This window comes from Furipterus horrens, unplaced genomic scaffold, assembly GCF_987537825.1.
Source record: "Furipterus horrens unplaced genomic scaffold, mFurHor1.1.pri manual_scaffold_1, whole genome shotgun sequence".
In the NCBI taxonomy this organism is placed as follows: Eukaryota; Metazoa; Chordata; class Mammalia; order Chiroptera; family Furipteridae; genus Furipterus; species Furipterus horrens.
Window position 1 is genome coordinate 218,007,920 of NW_028327171.1, and position 16,462 is coordinate 218,024,381.

Consider the following 16,462-nt stretch of genomic DNA (forward strand, 5'->3'; position numbering starts at 1 on the left):
GGGGCCTGGAGAGCCGACCAAATACTGTCCTTCCCTGTCCAGGGCCCGGGAGGGGGCTGCACCTGGGTCCCCTCTGGGAGCCGCGGCCCTGGGATCACGATGGGGTCTGGCCTGGGTCCGAGCCATCGCGTTGTTGCTTAGCCACAGTGGCAAGACCGCAGGGGACAGGTCACAGGTGCCTCACACGGGAACAGAACGCCTCCACGCCCGGGTCGGCAGGGGTGGCCCTGGACAGCAGTGATAGCATTCCACCCACACCTTCTAGAAATGAAATCAGACGGAAGCTACTCTCTCGCCAGAGTCACAAGGAGAGAAGGTTGGGCCTCCATTTGAAAGGCCGTGGATCCACAAAACTAATAAAACCGACAGGAAAACGTCAGAACTAGTTTAGAAGACAAAACGACATTCCCGCTGTGTGTCTGGACCCTTTTTTCACCCCGGTTGGCCCCCCCGAAATGCTGCACCTGCTCTCCCGCAGGCAGGAGGCGTGGAAGCAGCTGGAAGCGCCGGTGCAGGCACCTGCCGTCACAGGTGCAGCCTGACGGTTGTCACCGCCCTGGTTTCCTTTCTTTTCTGTATGTTTTATCGATTATGCTGTTACAGTTGTCCCGATTTCTTTTCCCTTTGTTCCCCTCCACACAGCACCCCCCCACCCCACCCTTAGTCCATGCCCATGGGTTGTGCACAAACCTCTTCTCAGCATTCCCCTGACCATTCCCCACCCTCCTACCTTGCTTCTTCATTCCTGCGCCATTTCCCTCCCTCTCCCCCTTCCCCCTCCCAGCTGCCCTCCCCCCACATGCTCCCCATTCCTATGATTCTGTTCCCACTCTAGTTTAGCTTAGTTTACCTTTGTTCCCTTCCCTAGTTTCTGTTGCTGATAGTTGTGATACTGTTTTCATTTCAATGTTCATAGTTTTGATATCCTTTTTCTTAAATAAGTCCCTTTGACATTTCATATAATAATGGCTTGGTGATGATGAGCTCCTTTAGCTTTACCTTGTCTGGGAAGTACTTCATCTGCCCTTCCATTCTAAGTGATAGCCTTGCTGGATAGAGTCATCCTGGTTGTAGGTCCTTGCTTTTCACCACATTGAATACTTCTTGCCAGTCCCTTCTTGCCTGCAAAGTGTCTTTTGAGAAATCAGCTGACAGTCTTATAGGCACCCCTTTGTAGGTAACTCTCTGCTTCTCTCTTGCTGCTTTTAAGATTCTCTCTTTATCTTGAACCTTTGGCATTTTAATGATGTTGTGTCTTGGTGTGGTCCTCCTTGGGTCTAGCTCGTTTGGGACTCTCTGTGCTTTCTGGACCCGTACGTCCATTTCCTTCCCCAAATTTGGGAAGTTTTCTTTCATTGTTGTCTCACATAAGCTTTCAATTTCTTGCTCTCCCTCTTCACCTTCTGGCACCCCTATGATTTGGATGCCGGCCCGCTTATAGCTGCCCCAGAGGTTCCTAAGCCTCTCCTAATTTTTTAAAATTCTCATTTCCTCCTTCTGTACTGGCCGACTGTTTATTTCTTCCTTATGTTCCAATTTGTTGACTTGAACCCCAGTTTCCTTTCCTTCACCACTTGTTTCATATGGACTTTCCTTCGTTTCAGCCAGGACAGCCCTCATTCTTTCCCTGTCCTGTGTAATCTTTGTTGTCAGAGTTGTGAGCATCCTAATCACCAATGCCTTAAGCTGTGCTTTTGTTACAGAGAGAAAAGGGGTTCTTTCATGGGGCATCTTGGTGTAAAACCCAACTAATGTTGAGGAAAACAGGTCTTTATTTACAGTGTTCCAACCTGGGGAGGGCAGTGAGCACTTCAGCTCAGAGCCCTGCTCTCCCACGGGACCCAGCACTTCCCTTGCTCCCCAAAAGGCTAGAAACCAGAAACATGCCCAGAAGTTCCCCACCCCTTATCTGTCAGCTCTCTCCTTCAGGATCTGGGGTACGATGTCATCACCTCTGTATAACAGTCCAGGAAAACATGTGCTTTGTCCTTTCAAAGACATACGGTGTTCTCCCTTTGCCCTCCTTGCAAACTGCGTGGATCTCTCTTCTTCTCTAAAATGACTGCCGCCTTATTTTTAAATCCCTGACCGTGGCCTGTGACGCAGTGGGCAGGGTAACCGGTTCTGACCACTCACAGAACCTTGTGCAGGCCCTGTAAGCTCTTTTCTCACTATTTCGTAGTCAAATTCCCTTCCATCTCCTCAGGGCCTTGGAAGAACCAAGGCCATTTGCATAACTAAGACACTAGCCACTAGCCATAGTCATGCAAAGGCATCTTAAAAGCTGTTCCCTTTTCCCCATCCCCCAATGCACAGGCTCTGGGGATTTTGGGAGACCCCCACTCTGTAACCCTTCTGTTAGGTTGTCTATCCCCTCATCCGTTAGGCGTGCTGTCTGCTCATTGCTTAGCTGTGCCACTGCTTCTGGGTCATACTACTACTCTCTCTCCTCATCTTTCTGTGTTTGCCTCTGGGTCTTAGGCAGAGCTGTCGCACCTGCTACATTGTAAGGGGAGGAGCCTTAGGGATTCGTCAGTACAGGGTGAATCCTTTCACCACGTTGTGGCGCTGTGTGTGGGGGAGGGTCTGAGAGGGAACAATGCCACTTGCTCAGCACTCGCCCCTTTCCAGGCACTTCTCCCACTTCCGTATGGGACTGGTGCCTCTCTAGCTGCTGCTCTGGCTGTTGTTCCCTGAGTGGGTGGGTCTGCGGATGTTCTAGGACTGAGGGGGCCCTTTACACAAGTTGATTCTGCTGAGAGACCTGCAGTTTCTTCCTCCGCCCCAACACCCACTGCTCTGCACAGTCAGAAGCAATGAGGCTTGATTCTCCCTGGTGCTGGGACTATGAGCTGCTCGGTCTGGTCTGGTGCTGGGAGCGCTCCCCAGGTGTCCTCCTAACTTTTTAAAACAGGTGACTGTGCTTTTCGCCGCCACCACACCGTGTCCTCTCCACCCCAGCTCCGCCCCTCCCACCTGTCTGGATGAGTATTTCTTCTTTATATCTTTGTTTGCTGGACTTCCATGCAGCTTGATTTTCTGGAACTCTTGGTTGTCTCTAGTTTTGAGGCAGTTGTGTTCCTTCTTAGTTGTGAAGGGAGACACAGCGTGTCTGTCTAGGCCTCCATCTTGGCCAGAAGTCTTCATGTCTCCCTGGTTTCTGTTTGAGCCACTGAAGGATCACGGAGGAGAGGAAAAACTAAGAGAAAATGAAAACCGTTTCAGTAGAGAGAAGTGTCTTGCTGTGGCAGGGCACCTCAAGGCTCCCTGATAGAGGACCCCATGAGCTGTGACTCCGAGATGTGACCAAGTCCCTCAGGAGCCAAAGGCGGGTGGGGAGGGTGTGGGGATGCACAGGCGGGGGCGGGGGGGGGGCAGGCGACGGCGGTGACAGGGATGCAGCCGGGCTGTGCGCTGGAGTCTGTGTGAACTGCAGTGCCTGCATCCCTGGGACCTGACTGGACTTTGGGGACATCGTGTGGGGACAGCTCCCCCCGCCTGACACCTTAGACTAGAGGCCTGCACACCCGCCCTGGGGCAGCACGGGTGGAGGGGCTGAGTGGAGCCCGAGGGGAGGGCCTGAGCCCACAGAGTTGTGAATTTGAAAGAATGGAATATCTGCTGGGAAGACGGGGCCAGCACTTCAGTAAGGCCTGTGAGACGGGCGCCGCAGGGCCCTGCGCCTGGCCCGGGGGAGCAGGTAGGTGCCACCCAGTGGTGGGCACTGGGAACTGCACGGCAAGTTTCCACGGGAGACTGCGGCCTGGCTCCCTGGACCCCAGGACCCAAGTGATCCCGAACCTGAAGCGGCCGCAGCGGCGCCAGGGGGTCAGGCCGGAGCTCCGGACGAAGGTGGAAAGCGTGTGTATTTTCACAGGAGCGCCAGCCGGGGAGGCAGGCAGGCTCCCAGGTCCCGAGCGGGCGCCCCCACCCCCCGCACTGCCAGGCGGGTGCGCCCGGGAGCCGCTCTGTGCGGACCGGGTGCTGCCTGGGTTGTGGACGGCAGCCAGGTGCTGCACTCCGGCGCCTGGACGAGGCCCTGGCCCTTCGGTGGTGGCCGGGGTGGAACACACCCGACTGGGTGCAGGACGCTTGCTTCACCCGCACCCGGGCCCCGGGGCCCCCAGGCCCACCTGCTGGACTTCTACCTGCGCGTGGGCAGGAGAAGGGCCCGGGGCACCCCCTGAGGGGAGCGGAGCCCCCGCGTGCTGCCGCCCGGTGCAAGAGGAGAAGGCGGCCCTTTCAAAAGGCAGGAAAAGGAAGTTACTAAAACCGCAAGGGGCCGGAATGGTGCATGAGCAACAGCGTAATCGGCCACGGTTGGTGCGACTCACGTGGAATAAATGCGGTAACTAACACTTCATTAACGAGAGATCCGGGTCGATCCGCGACCTTCCCGGCTCCCTTTCTGCACATTAATCAGGTCACAAAATGCCACCTTCCAGCAACGTCACTTTCCGTAAGTAACCCAGCGGAAGGCGGCACCAGCCACTCTTGGCAAACGCATGATGGCAAGTGATTTCGACAGTTTTTGATTTCAAGAAGGACCTTCCTGCTGAGGGGACCGTCGCTGGGTGTGTCCAGAGTGTGTTAGCGGCCGTGACAGCGCTGGCAGCTTCGCTAGGAAATTATTTTTGAACGTAAGTTTTGGTACATTCAGAGCTGATGATCTTCACAGAGAAATGTTTTTTTAAAAAAAGAGTTAACTTTATACAAATCAGTTTTGCTTAAGTTTAAATTTAATTTGAAATGCAAGTCTGTACAGCGCCAATTTAATGTTCCCTCTGACACTTCTTATCCCTTGTGGGGACCACAGGGAATCGGCCTCACGGTTTACCTATAGGTGAAAACGCTTGTTTGTGCGTTTTATCGTTGTAGCTTCAGTTTTATGGAAAAATTAATTTTTAAGTTGTCTTCCGTGTGAGTCATTGGTTTGCCATAGTTTCATATAAAAATTGTGTCCTTTTCCATGAGAAGCGGAGTTCTCCAACGGTAGTTTTTGTTTCCAGTCTTAATGGGTTTTGCTCACAATGCTGACATCTCCGGCGATAGATTCTGACGCCTCAGGTGGTGCCAACGAGCTCTCGCTTGTTGCTGCGATGCCCACAGGCCTGTCCTCCTCGTACTAATGGACCGATAAAGTTTCCCGCCTGGGCCTCTGCAGTTTCTGTCCTGGAACCAGCTGTGCAGAGACCAAAGGGACTCCGTGTGGGACAGACGTGCCAGCTGGCCTCCCACCTCGGGCCCTGGGGCCACCCACGGGGAGCCCCTCTGTCCTCCGGGGCCACAACCTCTGCACATGTACTGCTGCTGTGCCGCCCCCGGCACTGTCCCCTGCGCCCCGTCCCACACAGACCCTCCCGCGAAGAGAGCTGGCTGTGCCCCATTCCATCAGCACCCCTTTTGGAAGCCTCTGCCCTGGCCCGTCGGGCCCTAATGCAGGCTGTCCCCCACTCACCCCCTCCAGGCAGCCCCACCAGCACGAGAGGAGGCTGGGGCTCAGGCTGGCTGCGGGAGCTGCGGCAGCGGGGTTTGGGGGTTCTTCTTTCCCTCAACCTTTACCTGGCGGCCCAGGTGGGTGACCAGGACATGTCCTTCTCAGGTGGGAGATAGGTGGGGCCTCAGGCTGGGGGGGCCAGGACCCCGAGCGAGGGGCCTTGGTCCTCTTAGGGTGAAAAACTGCAGGTGGGGAGGTGTCGGCCGCGGCTGCTCCAGCCTGGGGGAGGCTGGTTCTCACTGAAGGCCATGTGATTGGGAGGCTTCGCCTGGCTTTGAGGGCCCGCGGGTCGCTGCCCTGGGGGGGTGCATAGGCTGGGGGGCTCTGTGTATGGCCCACTGCCCTGCAGCCTCAGGTTCCAGCCACCAGCCATGACGTCCTCAGCAGGGTCCAGGGTGTCAGGCCACGCAGCCCTCCCTGGGTTGGGGTGTCGGGGCGTCTGGGAAGCCAGGAGCCGGCTGTGGAGCACCCTACCCCAGGGTCTCCTCGGGGCCGCCCTTCCTGGGTCCCGCCTCTGGTTCCGACCCTGGGAGACGAGGCCAGGCAGGCGGCGTGGGACGGCGGAAGTGATGCAGACCAGCATCCACCCTGCATTCCTCCGCCAGGCGGGTCTGAGGATGGTTTATTGACAAATGATTTCAGGGGAAGAAGTCGGGGTGGTGGTGCCCCTTCAGCCCAAGGAGGCCCAGGGTCCAGCCAGGGGCCTGGCCTCACATGGAGCCTGTCCACTCAGCTGGAGCCCCGCAGCGGCCGCCCCCGCCTCCTCCCCCCAGGCTCCTGGCCTCTGCACCCCTCAGTGGTCATCCGGGAGTCTTCAGGTACCACGGCTGGCTTCCCTTTGGGGGTCCGATACTTGTTCCTCTGACTGTACAACAGGTTCCTCTGGAAGAGGCGAGGGAGGTGGCCGTGGTACAGCAGGACAGCAAGAGACATCCCTGCGGGAGACCAAGCATCAGACCCTGGGGCCCCAGGGCTCATGCAGCTCAAGTCAATCTGGACACACACACACCGGACTCTTCTTGGTCAGAAGAACCTGCACACCTGGCCCGGGGACCCTGCACACCTGGCCTGGGGACCCTACACACCTGGGCCGGGGAGCCCGCACACCTGGGCCGGGGGACCCTGCACACCTGGGCCGGGGGACCCTGCACACCTGGGCCGGGGGACCCTGCACACCTGGGCTGGGGACCCTGCACACCTGGGCCGGGGGACCCTGCACACCTGGGCTGGGGGAGCCTGAACACCTGGCCCAGGGACCCTTTCCTGGATCCTGGTCTGCCTCTTCCCAGCCACGCCCTTCCTCCAGGGTGCCTACGTGTTGGAGAAGGGGACAAGCCATCAGGTATCCCTGTGGTCTTGTGGACCATGATTGGGACCTGGGACCGGTATTCTTTGCATCAAAGTCCAGATCCAGTGGCAGAACCTGTCCGGCAACTTTCTAAGCAAGGCTGCCTCCCGAAGATGGCCTGGGCGGGGAAGAGCAGGGGCCGAGGGTCAGGAAAGCTGGCTGTCTGTGAGATCCCCCGTGGAGGGACACAGGGAGCCCTGCAGTGTCCCCTCCTGTCTGCCCAGCAGCCTTGGAGGGTCTACCTCTCCCCTGCAGCCACCTCCCTCCTTGGACCCAGACGCCCTGTGATGGTGGCCACACCCAGATGGGTCACTCACAGCCCCATCCCAAAGGCAGAGAGGGAGGGGTCAATAGCTGGCGCTGAGGAGCAGCCTCTATGCCTGGACCCCGGAGCGGAGCCCTCAGGCCCTGCGAGTGACAGCAGCTGGAAATGCTGTCCCAGGTCCCACCCCTCCCTACAGGACCCCATGGTCAGGGAGCAGCCCCTGAATGGACCCCCTTGTGTGAGGTGGCCCCACAGGCCCGTCCACCAGGATGTTCTGTGTCCCTGTCCCCCAACCCTGAGCCACCGCCCAGGGCCAGCTCTGCCTCTGTCCCTGGGAGCTCCTGTGGACCCCGGTCCCCCTTACCTGCCAGGGGACCCAGCCAGTACACCTGGGTGTACTCCAGCAAGGTGTGCCCCTCACAGTGGAAGGTGACCGAGGCAGCCAGTGCGGGATTGAAGAAGGCAGACGTGAGGGGCCCAGCTGCGGGGGAAGCACAGACAGGCCTGGGTGTGGCCCTCCCGGACCGGAGCTCAGTCCATCCTCGTCCCCTTTACTGATGGGGACCCAGGCAGGAAGGCCACCCAACCAGGGCCAAAGACTTCTGGTCAGGGAGCAGCCGGACAAGTCTCTCCAGGGACGTCCAGCGCTACTTGGGAAGTGGCCACCCCCTTGGCCGGCAGCCCCTCTCAGGGGGCCCACAGGTGCCCCGGGCAGAGGTTCAGGGGACCCGGGGAGACAGCCAGGTCTCACCTGTGTAGGCCATGACAGTGACCAGCAGGGCCACGGCCGGCACCCGGTAGACAGACAGGCTGTTCTGGAGGCGGAGGAGGCCGAGGTGGAAGACGAAGGCGCAGGCGCCCTCCACCAGCGCGCCGTGGGCGACCCCCGTGCGCAGGGCCGAGCTGCAGTGCGCGGCCATGAGGTTCTGCAGGATGTGCAGGCCGCTGAGCTCCCAGGCCCAGTAGAGCCGGGTCAGGGCGCAGGCCGCCTGCACGCCCAGCGCCTGGGCCGCCAGCTTCAGCAGCGTGCCGGCCAGCGAGGCCTCGGCCCGCAGCAGCTCCTGCAGCGCCACCGTGGGGTTGGCCGAGGCCCCGTCGAAGCTCGCCCCGTGCGCCAGGAAGAGCAGGAACAGCAGCGTCAGCGGCAGGTCGGGCCCCAGGCCGCCGGCCCAGGGCCCCAGCTCCGCCAGCATCCGCAGCTCCAGGCAGCAGGCGCCCAGCTGGGCCGCGCCCAGAGCCTCCCGGGCGAAGCCGGTGTAGGCGCCCACGGGGAGCAGGGCCTTGGCCGCCCTCCTGGCCGCCTGGCAGAGGGCGATGGTGGCCAAGAAGAAGGAGAGGGAGACGTTCAGATCGGCCATTGCCCGGAGGCCGCACCAGGAGCAGGGCACCTGAGCTGACGTGTCCGGGCGGGGGAGCTGGGGAAGCGCCCACCTGGGCCGGCGCCCTGGGAACGCTGCAGCTGCCTCTCCACCTCCGTCCTACCCGCTGCCGGCCTGGGGCGGAGCCGGGAACGCCCACAGCGTCTTCCCCGGGGCGTGGGGCACACCGGACGCTCACCCCACTCCGCCTGGCCCCACGGCCCGCGGCTCCCCGCAGCTGGGTGGGCCCCCGCCTGGGGGAGGGTCCCTGGCTCTGCCTGCACCTGGGCCCCAGGCCACCAGTCCCCTCCATGAAGGCAGCTGTCTGTGGGCCTGGCCTCCCCCGCGAGGAAGCCACGGGGGACCCCAGGGCTGCTCTGGGCGCCCCCAAAGCTGACCGAGGGAAAGGCCCCCCTCGCCACGCGTGGTGATTGCTCTGCATGCAGCGTGGACAAGTAAAAGCGCGCTTCTGAGAAAGCACAGCCACCGGCTGGGCAGCCCGGGGCCTCATCCAGACCCCAGAATATGAGGAACTTGGAGGAGAGGCCGCGGTCCCTTAGCAAGTAGGGGTTACCTGGGAGTGCCTCCCCACAGCCCACTGACGCGAGGAACGGACCCCCTTCCTGAGGACATTACTGGGCCGTGGCTCTCCCGCCGAGACGGGCCGGGCAGTCGCGGACAACGCCATCAAATCCGGTTTGAGTCTCCTTCCCAGGCGTCACGCCGAGCATAGGCTCACAGGGAAGGAGCTGAGCGTGACGGGGCAGCATCAGTCCCGGCCGCACCCCAGCGTGGCAGCGGGTCCGCGTGACACCCAGTCTGGAGCCGGCCTCCCTGGCGCTGTGGCTGCGCGGTCTGCGTGCAGGGTCCGCGCACGGTGCCCGGCACAGGGGGCTTCTGTGTCCTGCCCACCCCTCCCCCGCTTCCACTCCTCTTGTTCTTATTCTTCTGACACCTCTGAGCCCGCGGGCTCCCCTTGCACAGAGGGAGGCTGAGACCCGGGAGGGGCTGCAGCAGGAGGACAAGGAGCTGGCTTCTTCCTGCTTGTCCCAGCAGACAACTCTGAGGTCCAGAACTTTCCCAGAGGGGGCAAGATGAACCCCAACAGGGATTCTGCCTGGGGAGCCCCGCCTACCAGACCTCACCCTGGATGGCGGACGTGCCCAGGGAGACTCCGGGGAGTGGGGGCCTGTGCCTGTCTTTTCCTCCTGAGAGACCCCTGTCCTCTCAGAACAGTGGGGGGCCCTGGCTGGTGTGGCTCAATGGATTGAGTGCAGGCCTGCGAACCAAAGGGTCGCCGGTTCGATTCCCAGTCAGGGCACAGGCCTGGGTTGCAGGTCAGGTCCCCAACTGGGGGCTTGTGAAAGGCAACCACACATTAATGGTTCTCTTCCTCTCTTCCTCCCTCCCTTCCCTTCTCTCTAAAAATAAATAAAATCTTTTTAAAAACTTAAAAAAACAAAGAACAGTGGGGGGAACATTTGTGAAGCCACAGAGACCGGGTAAGCCCGGGTTTCCTCAGGGACCCTTTAGAGGGCGAGTCTGTGCTGGCACCTCCCATTTCATCCTCAGGACCCACGGGCCGGCTGGCCGTAGCTGTGACTCCCGCTCCCCCGAGGTGTGACCTGCCTGTGGTCCCCGCCCCCCCACCCCCATGTCCATGTCACTCACCGCAGAACACACAGATTTCACTGCCAGACCATGTACCGCGAAGCACGCACATGCATGCCTCCGGACCAGGGTTCAGTTATTCACACTGACCATCAAGGGCAATTCGTTCTTTATTTTTAGACTTTCTGATATTTAGACAAAACATAAGGCGAAGCACGTCAGTCTTCAGAGGCCTCTTCCACGCCTGCTAACAGACGCATAAACCTGGTAACCTGCACCGGTACCCAGAAAGGGAGGCTTTCCTCACCCCAGAGGCCCCTCACGTCCCTTCCCAGCGTCGCTCATCCGCTTTTCTGACTCCTGTTACCACGCTCACGTGTCTCATGGACGAGGACCGTCACCGCCACGGGAGCCACGTTCACGGGGGGCTGTCTGTGAGGGGCGCTGACTGTGCCGGAGGCCCGGAGTCCGTTCCTTTTAGCTGCCGAACGGACTCCCCTTCAGGAAGAGCCACCGCGTGTGTGTGTGTCTGACGGCGAACAGTTAGGGCCTTTTCTGTTTCCTGCCTGGTACGAATAAAGCTGCTGTAAGCGCTTTTGCGTAAGTCTTTGCAGACAGATGTTTCTCCTTCTGGCAAACAGCGACCGTGCCTGGGTCCCTGGGCCGCTGGGTGCCCAAGGGCCCGGCAGCGCCGTGGGCCCCTCCCAGGCGCAGCGTGGGGGCTGCGCACGGCTGTGAAGGAAGTCGGTGCGAAGGTCTTGACACGGTGCCTGCCCGGTGTTTGTCCCCCGTGTTTGTGGTTTCGGTGGCATTTCCCTGAGGACAGCGATGCTAAGCACATCTCATGAGCTCATTGGTCCTTCAAGTACATTTTGCTCGATTTTTATTAAGTGTGTGTCTTTTTATTATTGAGTTATGGTGATTCTTCATTTGCTCTGATGCATTCCGGATGCAATTCTTTTGTCCTGTCATTGTTTTGCAAATATTTTCTCCCAGTTCCCGGTCATTTTCTTAATGTCTTGGTAAGTATGCTGAGAAGTTTTACAGTTTTGTGTTTTACATTTAGGTCTGAGATCCATTTTGACTTCTCAACTTTTGTGAAAAGAATAAGATCTGAAACCAGATTCTTTTTTTATTTTACATATGGGCTCCCCATCGCTCCAGCACCATCTGTTGAAAAGCCCACCCGCTTCCTACGGAACCGACTTGGCTTTCTGGTCTGCTCCTGGGCTCTGCCCGTGCCGCTCACCTGCTGGCCGTCCCACACCGTCCTGAGCCCTGAAAGTTTACGGTAAGACTGGGCTGTGAGTCCTGCTTTGTTCTTCCCCATCAGTGTTGTGTTCTGGGCCCTTCGTCTTTCCCTACGAACGGCAGACCCGGGGCGTCCACATCGGGTTCGTCTGCTGCATTTTGATTGGAATTGCATCGAACTTATTGTCCAACGGGAAGGAACCACACTGAACAGTACCGAGTCCTCCAGTCCACGGACCCAGGTCCCTCCGTTTGCTGAGATCCTCTTCGGCTCCTTTCACACGGGCTTCGTAACTTCCGGCTGACAGATCCTGCTCGTATTGTTTGGCTTACACCTCCTTCCTTGGACCCTTCAGCTGCGAAGAGAGGGGGGCTCTGCTGCATGGGCAACAGCAGACCCTCCATATCACCCTGCCCAGGCTCTGTAGCTTCAGCTTCACTGGAGAGGACACTCCAGCGTCATCGCAAGATGTCGATTCAACACGGGAGGAGACAGATACCGTGTCACTCCCGAGTTGGACTGCACAGCCATTCTCGGCGGTGCAGATAGACTCTTAAGAAGCTACACCATCGTCTCTCGAGACGGACGGCTGCCGACGACGACGACGACACCTTCTTCCTTACACCCCTCTCTCTCTGCCTTTCTGGTGCCACTGAAAATGATGTTTTTAACAATTTCAAATTCCATTGCTTATTGCTGGGATATAAAAAGCAATTGCCTTGTGTATATTAACTTTGTGTCCCATGACCTCGCTACAATTGCTCGTTAGTTCCAGTTTTTATTTTTTATTTTGTCAATTCTTTGGGTTTTTCTTCACGGACAGTCATTTTAAACCCTCACCTGGGAATCCGTTCATTGATTTTAGAGCGAGAGAGAGAGAGAGAGAGAGAGACATCGACCAGCTGCCTCCTGCATGCGCCCTGACTGGGCATTGAACCCACACCCCAGAACTGCGCCCTGACCAGGGATTGAACCCGCAACCTTTTGGGGCCCAGGACTGCGGTCCAACCAGCTGAGCCCCCCGGCCCGGGCTTCAGAGGCGATCGGTCACCTGCACAGGGTTACTTCCTGCCCGAGCCATGGGCCCCATTCCCTTTTCGTGTCTTACCGCAGGTAGCATGTCCAGCACGGGGGTGACCAGGACGGGAGACGGGGGCATCCTGGCCTTGTTCTCAGTCTAAGGAGGGGGCCCCTCCAGTGTTGGGCTGCTGACCACGTTGTCAGCTGTAGGATTTCTGTACATTTCTTTACCGGGTCAAGGACATTCCCTCGATTTCTAATCGGCCCCCTGCCCTGGGGGACTCTGTGAAGGAGGAAGCCCTGGTGCAGGCCTTCGTCATTTCTCTTCTTTCCCCGCAACAGAGGCGCGGGGGATGGGCCTTGGCGCCCCAGCGTGAGAACTCGGTGGGCCCACGACCCTGTGAGGGTCCGCGTCTGCTCCCAGCCATGGGTCCCCACGGCCAGCTTCTGCTCTGGGAAGGCAGGTCTCAGCTGCGACACTGTGCTTGTCACTCCAGGATTGGGGGTGCGGCCACCCTGCGCCCCTGATTCTCTGACAGGTGCCAGGAGACTCAGAGCCTTTCTGCTTCTCCAGCCTCTTCCTGGGGTTAGGACAGGACTCGGGACTCTGCACAGGTCCAAGGGGATCACGAATGCTTTTAACCCTTTAGGAAAATCGCATTCACAAGGGGCCCTTAAACTCCTTTTCCTCCGCTCCCCTTCCCTCTGGACTTTGTTTTTGAAACCAGGTTGTTCTGTCTTGTTACCGAGTCTTGAGGATTCTTCACACGTTCTGGACTCGGGCCCTCATTCAGTTACGTGTTATCAGTCTGTGGGATGGCTTCTGATGAAGTCTGTTTTCCCTTCTTTTCTTTTATGGATCATCGTTTTGTTTCACGTCTACGAAACCTTTGTCTACCTCAAGAGTCTTTGAATTACATTTACGTCTACGAGCCAGTCTGAGTTAATTTTTAATATGCTCTGAGGTTAATTTTTCCTATAAAAGACTGTCCTTTCTTCATTAAATTGATTTTTTTAAAAACATTAATTTTAGAAGTTATCAAGACGTGATGCTGACCTATTTTTCCTGCCCATGTACAACCTCGTGACTTTTAAACATGCATAGGTTTATGAGAGCACCGTTATTGGGGTGCAAACCCGTTCTATCACCCAGAAAGCTCTCATGCCCCGTCCCCCGCCCACGATCCCTGGGACCACCACCACAGCTATCTTCCTGAGAAGGTCACGTAAGTGGGGGCCTGCACAGTGTCCCCTCTGAGAACGGCTCTGTCACTCAGAGAAGTGCCTTTTTATTGCTGACCCGTGTTCCACAGGTGGATGAACCAGACTCCTGGACGCTCACCTGTTGAAAGACCCGTGGGCTGCAGCCGGGTGAGGCAGGAGGCCGGCAGGCGCTTCCAGTGTAGACACCCTCTGGTACCCCCACTGCCACATCACCACAGGGGAGGGGTGCTGTGACTGTCCCTCGCTCCCCCAGCAGACACCACGCGCGAAGAACAAACAGTGGAGGCGGCAGTCACGAGTTGCATAAGGAGCCGTGTTTATTTCCCAGTGGGGCACACACAGTACAGGAGCCTAGAGCCTAACACTCGGGTTCATGACGTCAGGGAGCTGGGGTCACTACGTCGGGATGGCGGTTCCGGTGCAGGGGCCGGGTGTGCCACACAAGCACAGAGGTACAAGCCACAGGGGACCTCAGGGGACAGGCAGCCACGGGGAGCACAGGCCCAGGAAGAAGCCACAGCCTGTTGTCAGGAGGAACAGCACGGCCACCTCTCACACCTCCCCCGCCGGGCGTGTGCATGCGTGTACGTGGTTGGTGAATGCAACATTGCCACCTTGTGAGCGATCCCTGAGTGGGAGGCCTTGCCACTGGCGAGCACCTCAACACACCCCAGACAGGTCACTGGAGCCCTGCGCCCCCTCCCTGGGGCCTCTCCTTAGAGACACAGGGAAGACGCTCAGCCCCTCCTGTCCCGTGACAGCCCACTCCAGAGAGGACAGCTGGCCCTGAGGCAAAACGAGGCTGCCACCAGAGCGCCATCCAGCATTCAGACCGTCTGAGCGGTGGCTTCCTGGCTCCTTCTCTCCTTCCCCACTTAGTAGCAACAGCAGCCGTGGCCAGGCCCGGCTTTGCTCTCTGCACCCCTCAGGGACATCCCATCAGCCTCGCCGTGACAGATGTGGAAACTGAGTCCCAGTTTGTTGAATGACTTGTCCCGGCTCATGTGACATGTGGGGAGTTCTGGGCATGGAAACCAGGTTTCCTGACTGCACAGGTTTCCTCTCCAGCAACTCTGGGTGTGTGGACTCCCACCCGGCACCCCGCAGGGTGGCAGGCCTGCGAGGGGACACCAGGGGTCTGCACCTGCTGACTCATGGCCGAGATGGCCCCAGGCCAAAATGGAACTGTCCCCGGGGGCCTCCATGGCTGTGGAGGCTCCTGAGTTTGGGGTGATTCCCAGCAACCCCCAAGTGGGCCCCTCCCCCCAGCCCTGCACAGACAGCAGGCGCTCTGCAGGTTGGCTGACCTCAGGCGCCTGTGCCCTGTGTGCAGAGGCCTCGGGCCCTTCCAAGGCCACGTCCCCAGGCTGGCTGACCTGGGGGGCCAGGCGGGGCTCTCGGGAGCCCTAACTCATCTTAGAACAAGCGCCCCTGCTCCCCCAACTCCCAGACGTGGCTGCCATGGGGCCCAACCACTTCCCAAAGGAAAGCCTCACCCAGACCCGTGTCACTCAGATGGGAGCCAGGACTCACGTCCCCAGGGCAGAGGTGCTGGGGGCGCGTCTGGTCTCAGTGCCCGGAACCGAATGTCCCCATCTCACGTCAGTGCCACTTTGCGGGACAGGGTGGGACAAAGAGGAGTCTCAGAACCACTGGCTTCAGGCTGAGCTGGGGTCTTCCAAGCCAGGGGGACATTAGGTGTCTGTGAGCAGCGCCCAGCAGGGGCTGGCAAGGGGGCTGGAAGGTGCCAGAAATGCCGTGGACGGCAAGGCTGGACGCGCACCAGGGGCCGGTGACACTGCTCGGAGAGGGCCATGGCAGGGACAGGCTTACAGGTGTTTTTCTTGAGTTAAAAAGTCGCCAAGTGTGCCTTTGGTTGTGGGAACAGGTCACAGAAGATGCCCCAGCCCCCCGCTTCTCTGATGGGTTTAGCACTTGGGCGGGACACGTGGCCTGACTCTCATGGGGCTGGCCCCTCCCTTGTCCTGAGTGACCCTCAGGCATGGGGTCGGCAGAGGGGACCAAGTGGACACTGTGACGAGGCTGGAACAGCCCAGGGCAGTGCCTTCGGTCATAAGGGGGCGCCTGGAGGGCAGAGGAGCCCAGCGGCAGCCGCCCTCACCTGACCCCTGGCTGCCACTCTTGGGGCAAAGGAGAAGCCAGTCCTCGTCCCAGGAGCGACCCTGTGCTCCCCCATTTCTCACCGCAGCTGCCTCACTGCCTGGACCATCACCCCCCGCAACCGTTAACGCCGTCACTCGCGCCTGGTGCCTGGACATGTGACACGTGACCTGTGACACACCCGTGGGATCCAGTCTCTTCCCCCAGGCCCGCCAGACCAGCCCCCCGCCCACCTTCCCCATCTCCCACGTGCTCCTGGGTGGCTGCCGTGCAGGTGACGTGTGGGTTGTACCTCCCGCTAGAAGTGACGCACCACCTTCTGCGCTGCTGGGACGTCAGGCATGGGGGCCCCCAGACACCGGCACGCCCCCCAGGACGAGGGCGCCCCCATGCCGCCGGCCTCCCTGTGATCTTCCCAGGCAGCTGCCCAGTCTGTCTGTCCCTACAAGGCTTGGGGGATGTGGTGGGAACAAGCGGGAAGGGTCCCCTGAATCCTACAGGTCATTAGAAATAAATACTTATAAATAGAACACAGTCTTAGTTAATTTCTGAGTGGACTGTCTCCGTGTCGCTAACTACTGTATATTAATTATAAGTCTGTCTATGCTTAAAAAAATATTAGAATGTCAGCAATGCCCCCTGACTGGGGCCCTCTGCGCCCCCAGCGTCTCCCAGCCCCGCCCCCCAGGGCGCGTCTCAGAGGAGAAGTGACAACAAACAGGCCTCCGCTGGGAGCAGGACAGGTCGTGTGGCGCAGGCCTCCCGG

At 59.0% G+C, this 16,462-nt stretch overlaps 1 protein-coding gene across 1 annotated transcript; it reads right to left on the bottom strand.

Annotated features, from left to right (window-relative positions):
• Positions 1-6,086: 6,086 nt before the first annotated feature.
• Positions 6,087-8,580, bottom strand: LOC150022870 (aquaporin-12-like). The gene is made up of 3 exons (XM_090269825.1): positions 7,862-8,580; positions 7,475-7,591; positions 6,087-6,432 (listed from the first exon to the last, which is right to left on the bottom strand). Exons 1-3 carry the CDS (start codon positions 8,466-8,468, stop codon positions 6,227-6,229), a joined length of 930 nt encoding a protein of 309 aa, XP_090125951.1. The 5' UTR covers positions 8,469-8,580; the 3' UTR covers positions 6,087-6,226.
• Between the last annotated feature and the right edge of the window lie 7,882 nt (positions 8,581-16,462).

Excerpts from the sequence above, each read along its gene's own strand:
- LOC150022870 (XM_090269825.1), bottom strand. The coding sequence starts at position 8,468 with ATGGCCGATCTGAACGTCTCCCTCTCCTTCTTCTTGGCCACCATCGCC. Across the intron at positions 7,592-7,861 it reads CACTGTCATGGCCTACACAG|CTGGGCCCCTCACGTCTGCC; the intron begins GTGAGACCTGGC and ends CTTCCCCCGCAG. Across the intron at positions 6,433-7,474 it reads CTGGCTGGGTCCCCTGGCAG|GGATGTCTCTTGCTGTCCTG; the intron begins GTAAGGGGGACC and ends GGTCTCCCGCAG.